This window comes from Limulus polyphemus, unplaced genomic scaffold, assembly GCF_000517525.1.
Source record: "Limulus polyphemus unplaced genomic scaffold, Limulus_polyphemus-2.1.2 Scaffold5964, whole genome shotgun sequence".
Classification (NCBI taxonomy): Eukaryota; Metazoa; Arthropoda; class Merostomata; order Xiphosura; family Limulidae; genus Limulus; species Limulus polyphemus.
In genome coordinates, this window is record NW_013671574.1 from 1 (window position 1) to 10,357 (window position 10,357).

Sequence of the window (10,357 nt, forward strand, 5' to 3'; positions counted from 1 at the left end):
ATTTGCTGAAAGTAATTACTGTCCGTTGGTTTGTCCAGCTATTTGCTGAAAGTAATTACTGTCCGTTGGTTTGTCCAGCTACTTGCTGAAAGTAATTACAGTCCGTTGGTTTGTCCAGCTATTTGCTGAAAGTAATTACTGTCCGTTGGTTTGTCCAGCTACTTGTTGAAAGTAATTACAGTCCGTTGGTTTGTCCAGCTACTTGTTGAAAGTAATTACTGTCCGTTGGTTTGTCCTGCTACTTGCTGAAAGTAATTACTGTACGTTGGTTTGTCCAGCTATTTGCTGAAAGTAATTACTGTCCGTTGGTTTGTCCATCTACTTGCTGAAAGTAATTACTGTCCGTTGGTTTGTCAAGTGTCCCTTGTCTGTATTTTTTCAATTCGTTAATAGTTTCTGTAACTGGATAACGTTAATAAATCATTGAGTTAAATGCACAACTTCGTTATCGATGTTTTCTGTGGTACATATAGTGTATGTTATATTTAGGAGACTTAGAGAGAGTGCACAGCTTCTCGTGGATTACACGATCATAAAACCAGTTTATGTGGTTTTCACTGTAGTGAAGCCTTGGGAGGTTCGTTAACGTTTAAAAAAATTATCATGTAGTTGTTTTCCACCGTGAATTGTTATGTGTTTTGGAAACTTTGTTTGTTCACCTTGACAAGTAAAGCGTCATCCACGTGTGTAAGTCAAAATATTGGTTTGTATGTGGAAGTTACAATGGCATGTTGTTCTATGTGATGTAAAAAAAGAGTCGCCGAAATACTTGATAATGGATTCCCCGTGACAAGTCTTGTAACTGAAGGAACTACGAATCTCTGTGTTGAAAGTAAATATGATTCCCCATGACAAGTTTTGTAACTGAAGGAAGTACTAATCTCTGTGTTGAAAGTAAATATGATTCCCCATGACGAGTCTTGTAACTGAAGGAAGTACGAATCTCCGTGTTGAAAGTAAAGATGATTCCCCATGACAAGTCTTGTAACTGAAGGAAGTGCGAACCTCCGTGTTGAAAGTAAAGATGATTCCCCATGACAAGACTTGTAACCGAAGGAAGTACGAACCTCCGTGTTGAAAGTAAATAAATGATTCCCCATGACAAGTCTTGTAACCGAAGGAAGTACGAATCTCTGTGTTGAAAGTAAATAAATGATTCCCCATGACGAGTCTTGTAACTGAAGGAAGTATGACTCTCTGTGTTGAAAGTAAATAAATGATTCCCCATGACGAGTCTTGTAACTGAAGGAAGTACGAATCTCTGTGTTGAAAGTAAATATGATTCCCCATGACAAGTCTTGTAACTGAAGGAAGTACGAATCTCTGTGTTGAAAGTAAAGATGATTCCCCAGGACAAGTCTTGTAACTGAAGGAAGTACGAATCTCTGTGTTGAATGTAAATAAATGTGGCTAGTTGTAACAGTTCGATTAGGTGCTCCTGTTGTATGTTTATTCTCTGTTTGAGGGCTTGTGAAAAAGATACCTGCACTAAGTTGTATTGCCTCATTATAAAGGGTTTGAAGGAATAGGTTGTACGACATCAAAGCTGGACATAATGACGTTACTGTCTAAACTGTGTAATTGTTATAGAAAGGTTTTTTAATTGGATGTTTGTTTTGGAAACATAAAGTCCAAAATCCAATTAAAGTACTTACCAAGGTCGTAGTTTAAAGTTACGCCATAATTGGGCGTAAGGTTATTGGATTTTTTATGGACTTTCTGTAAACCGTATATTTTTGGTGTTCTAGTTTGGTTTGTATACAAAAAAATTATTAAGTTTAATGGAAATAGTTTTACTTTTAATAATATTTTGAGCAGTTTGCTCGCTTTTTGTTGTATGATGGGTTTAAGGTCAGTATTTGGTTGAGTAAACTTAAACGTATCATTCAATATATTTGCCATTAAGGAATCATACTAAAAACAAATCTTACTGTAAAGTATTAGATACAAAGATTTAATTCTTGAACGTTTCGTTCCATTTCCAGTAAGTTATATTGAAGAAGGTAAAGTATTAGATACAAAGATTTAATTCTCGAACGTTTCGTTCCATTTCCAGGAAGTTATATTGAAGAAGGTAAAGTATTAGATACAAAGATTTAATTCTCGAACGTTTCGTTCCATTTCCAGTAAGTTATATTGAAGAAGGTAAAGTATTAGATACAAAGATTTAATTCTCGAACGTTTCGTTCCATTTCCAGTAAGTTATATTGAAGAAGGTAAAGTATTAGATACAAAGATTTAATTCTTGAACGTTTCGTTCCATTTCCAGTAAGTTATATTGAAGAAGGTAAAGTATTAGATACAAAGATTTAATTCTTGAACGTTTCGTTCCATTTCGAGTAAGTTATATTGAAGAAGGTAAAGTATTGGATACAAATATTTAATTCTTGAACGTTTCGTTCCATTTCCAGTAAGTTATATTGAAGAAGGTAAAGTATTAGATACAAAGATTTAATTCTCGAACGTTTCGTTCCATTTCCAGTAAGTTATATTGAAGAAGGTAAAGTATTAGACACAAAGATTTAATTCTCGAACGTTTCGTTCCATTTCCAGTAAGTTATATTGAAGAAGGTAAAGTATTGGATACAAAGATTTAATCCTCGAACGTTTCGTTCCATTTCCAGTAAGTTATATTGAAGAAGGTAAAGTATTGGATACAAAGATTTAATTCTCGAACGTTTCGTTCCATTTCCAGTAAGTTATATTGAATAAGGTAAAGTATTACCAAAGTTTCAACATAAACAGGAATTAAAATACGAAGTAAAAGGATGAAATTATTGGTAATAAAAAAAAAGGAATAGGAGAGGTATACAATAGTACGTTGTTGTATAGTAGCGAATAACACCGAGAGCTTGGCCTACCTTCTTCGGACCAAACGGTTCTTAAGTAAACTGGCACTCCAGATTTATCTGGTATAATTAACCTAAGCAGTTATCAGGTTTCTTGGCGACGTATTAGCGATACTCACCGGGGCGGAACGTGCTTCTAGTGTTAGCAAGAGTTTTTAAATCGAATGGTTTTGTTAGACAAAATTTCGATTTGAAGATGGTACGGTTTCCATAGAGACCTTGTTAACTGGTGCGTTCTGTATGGTTCAAGGTTTTTGGTTTTCTTCCACATGACGGATGTATACATTTTGCGTGTTTTTGTGTAAGTATATCAAGCTGTTTTATTCACGTTCGATACTAAAGATGTTTTGAATAATAAAAAAAAGGAAATATTAAAATACCTTATTCGTTAAGAGAGAGAGAAATACTTTAGATTAGATAGTGAAGTCCCCAGTGGCTCAGCGGTAAAGACCGGGTTTCGATACTCGTGGTGGGCACAACACGGTTAGCCCATCGTGTAGCTTTGCGATTAACAACAAATAAGGTTGGTTTACATGTTTTCAACGAATATCGTTAGTCGAAACCTAGCAGAAGTGGTTTCTCACATCGAAGTTTACAAACAGTGTATCGTACTTTCTCTCAAGAAAGATTTGTTTTGGAGAAAACTGTTTATAAGTCAGCAGGAATGGAGATCTGTTTACACTTGTTTGTTTGTGGATTTCGCTAGCTACTCGAAGGCCGTCTCTAATTTAGAAGGTATAGACTACAGCACCACCCACCGCCAGCTCTTGGGCTACTCTTTACCAACGAATAGTGGGATTGATCGTCACTTTATAACGCTCCCCACAGTTGAAAGGACGAGCATGTTGGATGACGGGATTTAAACTCGCGGCGCACAGATTGCGAATCAAGTGCCTTATATCGTAGCAAAAATAAAATAGATAAGGTAGTGGTAAGAATAACACAAGTTACACAACTAAAACATCGATAAAGATAGATAAGGTAGTGGTAAGAATAACACAAGTTACACAACTAAAACATCAATAAAGATAGATAAGGTAGTGGTAAGAATAACACAAGTTACACAACTAAAACATCGATAAAGATAGATAAGGTAGTGGTAAGAATAACACAAGTTACACAACTAAAACATCGATAAAGATAGATAAGGTAGTAGTAAGAATAACACAAGTTACACAACTAAAAAAATAGATACAGAGAACCAAAACAGTATTGTAAGGTGGTTAGAGAACCAAAACAGTATTTTAAGGTGGTTATAGAACCAAAACAGTATTATAAGGCGGTTAGAGAACCAAAACAGTATTGTAAGGTGGTTATAGAACCAAAACAGCATTGTAAAGTGATTAGAGAACCAAAACAGTATTATAAGGCGGTTAGAGAACCAAAACAGTATTATAAGGTGGTTAGAGAACCAAAACAGTATTGCCCAAGCTCACCACTGAAACATTCTACACATCAATACGTTACTATTCTGATAGCAAGGTGTAACTATTATACACACAGTTCTAGCGTGGGGCTGGCTCCCTCACGAGCTTCGGCACTATACGACACGTGAAAGACATTGTAGTTGATGGTTAAGCCTTGAAAAATGAGATACGCCTTGTTTATTTCGTGCACAGACGCTGGTGCTGATGTTCAGTGAAAGCCTTCTACCAATTTCCCGTGTTCACGTAGCTTGTTTTCAGACCAAACAAACCTTATCCAAACTCGCCATTCTCTATCAAGTCACTCCAAACTCACCATTCTCTATCAAGTCACTCCAAACTCACCACTATTTATCAACAGTCACCCCAAACTCGCCATTCTCTATCAACAGTCACTCCAAACTCACCATTCTCTATCAACACTCACTCCAAACTCACCATTCTCTATCAACAGTCACTTCAAGCTCACCACTATTTATCAGCAGTCACTCCAAACTCACCATTCTCTATCAACAGTCACTCCAAACTCACCACTATTTATCAACAGTCACTCCAAACTCGCCATTCTCTATCAACAGTCACTCCAAACTCACCATTCTCTATCAACAGTCACTCAACAGTCACTCCAAACTCACCATTCTCTATCAACAGTCACTCCAAACTCGCCATTCTCTATCAACAGTCACGTCACTCCAAACTCGCCATTCTCTATGTTGATAAAGAATTTTGTGCTTGGAACGATGAAGACTGGAAGTTTCTGTAATTCGTACCGCTAGGCCTCGAATATCTGTAAGAAGTACAGAATACAGTTGAACACCTTACTACCTAGAAAGTGAATTCAAGGCCTGAAGCACGAAAGTCGAGATATTGGTTTTGTCATTATTTTATAATAAATACGTCACAGTCATGTGCATGAACGGTTAACCATCATTAACTTGTTTATGGTATAACCGTATTTGACGTTAGTTTCTTAGCAGTGCGTAGAAGAAAGATACATCCTCTCCCACACACACACACATCCGTTGTGTTCCAAAAGTAACTCCGTCAATCTGTTTTTTTGTTTTAAAATTCAATTACCGGTAAGATTTGATGTGCCGCTATATCAGTAGTAAATGTTCTGCTCAGAAACCTGCTGTAAAGAAGACAGGTAGGCAGTAGTATCCTTTCCTGAGTGGGCGTTCCACTGTAATCCCTTCGCTGCCCACGTTGGGCTTATCGGCTGAGGGTGGAGCAGTTTAATCCGGATCAGCAAACAGACGAGACAAACAATTACGTATTGTTACACATTGTTGTTACACAGTGACAGAAGAATTAATACGTGACAGTTTTCTATGTGTTTCTTTTCACGATGCGCTTTGCTCTTCCATCTCCCACGTCTGATGATCACGTGACAGTGACGAAGGGGCTATATAGTATATTATATTTATCGTGACTATATAGTATATTATATTTATCGTACCTATATACTATATTATATTTATCGTGACTATATACTATATTATATTTATCGTAACTATATACTATATTATATTTATCGTGACTATATGCTATATTATATTTATCGTGACTATATACTATGTTATATTTATCGTGAATTATCGTGACTATATACTATATTATATTTATCGTGAATTATCGTGACTATATACTATATTATATTTATCGTGAATTATCGTGACAATATACTGTTACGTCTCCGTTTGTTAATTGATTTTCCGTAACTTCGTTCCGACGAAACTTAAGCGACACAAGTCCTTTACTTAATAAAACTGGTTTATTCTTTCCGAATATAACTTTACCGATACACCCAACTTCAACAATCGCGCTAAACAAACGCTGTAACGTCTCTCGTGCTCTCTGACTGCAGTTCAATTACTCACTATCTACACAGACATTACATTACCTTTCCGCGTCAGTTTTCCCCCTCTTATATATACCCGCCTACCCTATCTAGTAATTACTAGAGCATTCATGAAAGAACAAGATAGTTCTAGAAAATAGAGGGCGCCACACCAGGCACGTGACCTCGATGACGCAACAATACTATATTATATTTATCGTGAATTATCGTGACTATATACTATATTATATTTATCGTGAATTATCGTGACTATATACTATATTATATTTATCGTGAATTATTCTGACTATATACTATATTATATTTATCGTGAATTATTCCTATTATATACTATATTATATTTATCGTGAATTATCGTGACTATATACTATATTATATTTATCGTGAATTATCGTGACTATATACTATATTATATTTATCGTGAATTATTCTGACTGTACCAGACATACTTATTTAATAAAAGTTATACATCTAAGCAGTTTGACACTTTGTGTTTCGATCACACAAAGAAGTTTGCACGTTAATATTAGCCAAGTTTATTATCGGTTTGTTTTCTTAGTTACCTGCACAACAACCAGGTAAGGAAGTCATACCCTTACTTGACAAAACTAGTAGAATTGGAACAAATAATGGCGAACTTGGCGATGATGTACGTCAATAATAAAAAATAATGGACGTCTCAAAACTCCATCTGTCATTTCTAAAGAATTCTGTCCACACGCCCCAGTAAAACACTTACGTGCAGCACACGCCACACTTCAGGCTTAACTCGATTCAATCAGTTGTTAACGAAAATGCACATTTTTGTTATACCTGTAAGTAGATTTTCAGAAAGTTCTGTTGACTTTTAAAGTAAGAGGAGGAACAATAAATCAATTTTGTACTTGAATTTCTTAGCAGTTCCACTCTTAAAGAGAAGGAAGACAATATTTCTATCGGTATGCATTTTATAACTTGCATGATGTACTGTTGAAATAATTTTATTTTGGTAATTTTAAGCCTACAGGAAGCGGACGTTTTTTGATTTTCAACTGATTTCAGGTTTCTGTGATGTGTTTATTTTTATAGAAAAGAAAAGATCCGGTTCTATTTTGTCAGGATTTTTAATGTTTTCTGTTTTGTTATTCACCCAGTCTTTTAAATGTTCCATTTTCTTTCCGATATAAGATTTTCACAAAACTATAACCATGAGTTATTCGTTCGTTAGGCCTTGTACAATATTTTTACTTTGTTAATCGCCGAGGGTGAAGATGATAGTTGGTGTAGTTATCATGTTGGCTACGTTTTTTCAACATGTCAGATGAACATCACGTGTTGTATGGTAATGAGAATTTGATGCAGAAACCTTCACGTTAAGTTTGTTGATAACTGCTAGAAGAAGTGGTTTTTTTCCACAGCTGCAGTTGACGCCTGTCTCTCCCATGGGCTCAAGAGACGTGCGCTAGGCCTATTCAAGACTAACTCCACGACAGCTCTGCTTCAGAAACTCGCTAAGGATTGTGACAGTGCCGCCGTCATCGCCCGTGTCGTAGAGGAGATCGAGGCAGCCGACCCCAACAAGTAAGTGGGCATTTGATTGGTTATGATTATCTTTTCTACATGATTAGCTCACAATTTTGTGGTAGTTTCAATCGTTTCTGTGACGACCAATGCTTGGAATAAATAAACAGACCAGACCTTACGTGATTACCACATTGAAAGTAGTTTAGTTGCAGTGATATATTGAAAACAACCATGCAATTAAACGCCAAGATAAAAATAATGAGATAAAAAGAAAGAGAGAGAGCAGTGAGATTATTTAAAATGTATCAGTTCCTAACAGACAGCTGTACATTGAGTCTGATGTTTTGTTCTGTAAAATTCCAACTTTGAAACATGTTTTAACATGTTAGTAGTCATGGTAAGTCAGAATGTGTTCTCTAGAGAGTCAACAAATAATAAACACAAAGTCATTCAATGTAAAAATGGAGTTTTTATCAGCCAGGATATAAATGTTAGTACTAACAAACAAACAGTTCACTTTGTGGAAGTTGTCATAGTTATCCAACTTTTTTATTGTTCAACTCTTGTGACTATTAAATGTGACAGATGGATTTTTTTTTTTCTATTAAACTGCTGACTATGGTTTGAGAACTGTACTAATCAATTGAGTGTAATCAATTACTGATGCTATTGATAATTCCATTAGTAAATGTCACTGATCACCCATCTATATCAATGGTACAAAGCTTATGTTGGGTATTAGAATTACTAGTGAAACATTACAAAAATTGGGTTTACATCATGCATTACATAAATAAGATTCACCAGATTCTCTACTGAATATCAATTGTAAGGTAGCAACCAGGTGAAGTCTGCTTTTCTCTCTTTTAATCTTCAGAAAGAACCATTCTCTAGCATCCTGACAGCTTTAAAATGTTTACAAGAATTGTCATTTTATATAAGATTTTGGCATTAAACATGTTTTCAATAAAACATATTTCATCCCAATTTAGAATACGTAATGTTCTATCAACCGAACAAATAGTTTATGTCATGTAGAACATGATGTCGAGAATAAACTCTATATCAGTCGAAATTAGAAGATTCTATATGTGTCATCCATTATCAAAGTACAACACGGCTCACTGTCCATTTCCTATTTTTTTGTTATCAATTTTTGTTTTCTGGTTGTGAACGTTGTCCTGATGGTCTTGGAATTTGTTGAGCACCAGGAGACAATCCCCAGAGGCTGTGTTGACAGATGCCGACCCCTCATGTGAAGATTGACTATCTTGCAGAGGTAAAATAGGTAATTTACTGTTGTGACCAGTGCCTTTTTTGGCTCTATACTGTTCTATTGATTCTCCATTTTATACTTTTCCTATCTACAACATTTAGTATTTTGTTTTCCCACAGTCCATGTTTTCTGCTTTCACCGTAGTAGTGCAAAGGATGTCAATATCCTGCCAGTAGATACATCCAGGTGGTTGTTGGTTGTTACCAAGCTCAAAGCTACACAATGGGCTATCTCTGCTGTGTCCATCGTGAGTATTAAAACCTGACTTTTTGTATCAAAAGCCCTCAGATGTACTGCTGAGCCACCAGTGGCCTCCAAATGATGGTCTTACCTACAGCTGAGCCACCGGGGCCTCCAAATGATGGTCTTACCTACAGCTGAGCCACCGGGGCCTCCAAATGGTGGTCTTACCTACAGCTGAACCACCAGTGGTGTCCAAATGATGGTCATACCTACAGCTGAGCCATCAGTGGCCTCCAAGTGATAGTCTTAGCTACAGCTGAGCCATCAGTGGCCTCCAAGTGATAGTCTTAGCTACAGCTGAGCCACCAGTGGCCTCCAAATGATGGTCTTACCTACAGCTGAGCCACCAGTGGCCTCCAAATGATGATCTTACCTATAGCTGAGCCACCACTGGCCTCCAAATGATGGTCTTACCTATAGCTGAGCCACCAGTGGCCTCCAAGTGATGGTCTTACCTACAGCTGAGCCATCAGTGGCCTCCAAGTGATGGTCTTACCTACAGCTGAGCCATCAGTGGCCTCCAAGTGATGGTCTTACCTACAGCTGAGCCATCAGTGGCCTCCAAGTGATGGTCTTAGCTACAGCTGAGCCACCAGTGGCCTCCAAATGATAGTCTAACCTACAGCTTAGCCATTAGTGGCCTCCAAATGATGGTCTTACCTACGTCTGAGCCGCTAGTGGCCTCCAAATGATGATCTTACCTATAGCTGAGCCACCAGTGATGTCCAGATGATGGTCTTACCTACTGCTGAGCCACCAGTGGCCTCCAGATGATGATCTTACCTACTGCTGAGCCACCAGTGGCCTCCAGATGATGATCTTACCTACTGCTGAGCCACCAGTGGCCTCCAGATGATGATCTTACCTACAGCTGAGCCACAAGTGGTGTCCAAATGATGGTCTTACCTTGTGGTTAGTTTCCTTTCTTCCATTTATCTTAATTTTATGCACTAGTATCACTTGCAAATACCATACTAGTGGCTGTGGGTCAGTCACAAGTACCATACTAGTGGCTGTGGGTCAGTCACAAATACCATACTAGTGGCTGTCGGTCAGTCACAAATACCATACTAGAGGGTGTGGGTCAGTCACAAATACCATACTAGTGGCTGTCGGTCAGTCACAAATACCATACTAGAGGGTGTGGGTCAGTCACAAATACCATACTAGTGGCTGTCGGTCAGTCACAAATACCATACTA

The 10,357-nt window shown here is 37.2% G+C and overlaps 1 protein-coding gene across 1 annotated transcript in view; it reads left to right on the forward strand.

Moving 5' to 3' along the window:
• Positions 1–7,509: 7,509 nt before the first annotated feature.
• The window catches only part of LOC106473198 (small G protein signaling modulator 1-like), a gene marked incomplete at its 5' end in the record, with an annotated part of 29,366 nt that continues 26,518 nt past the window's right edge, over positions 7,510–10,357 (forward strand). The window contains one exon of the mRNA XM_022401686.1: positions 7,510–7,694. Within this exon, the coding sequence (XP_022257394.1) occupies positions 7,510–7,694 (185 nt within the window). The remainder of the gene's footprint in view (positions 7,695–10,357) is intronic.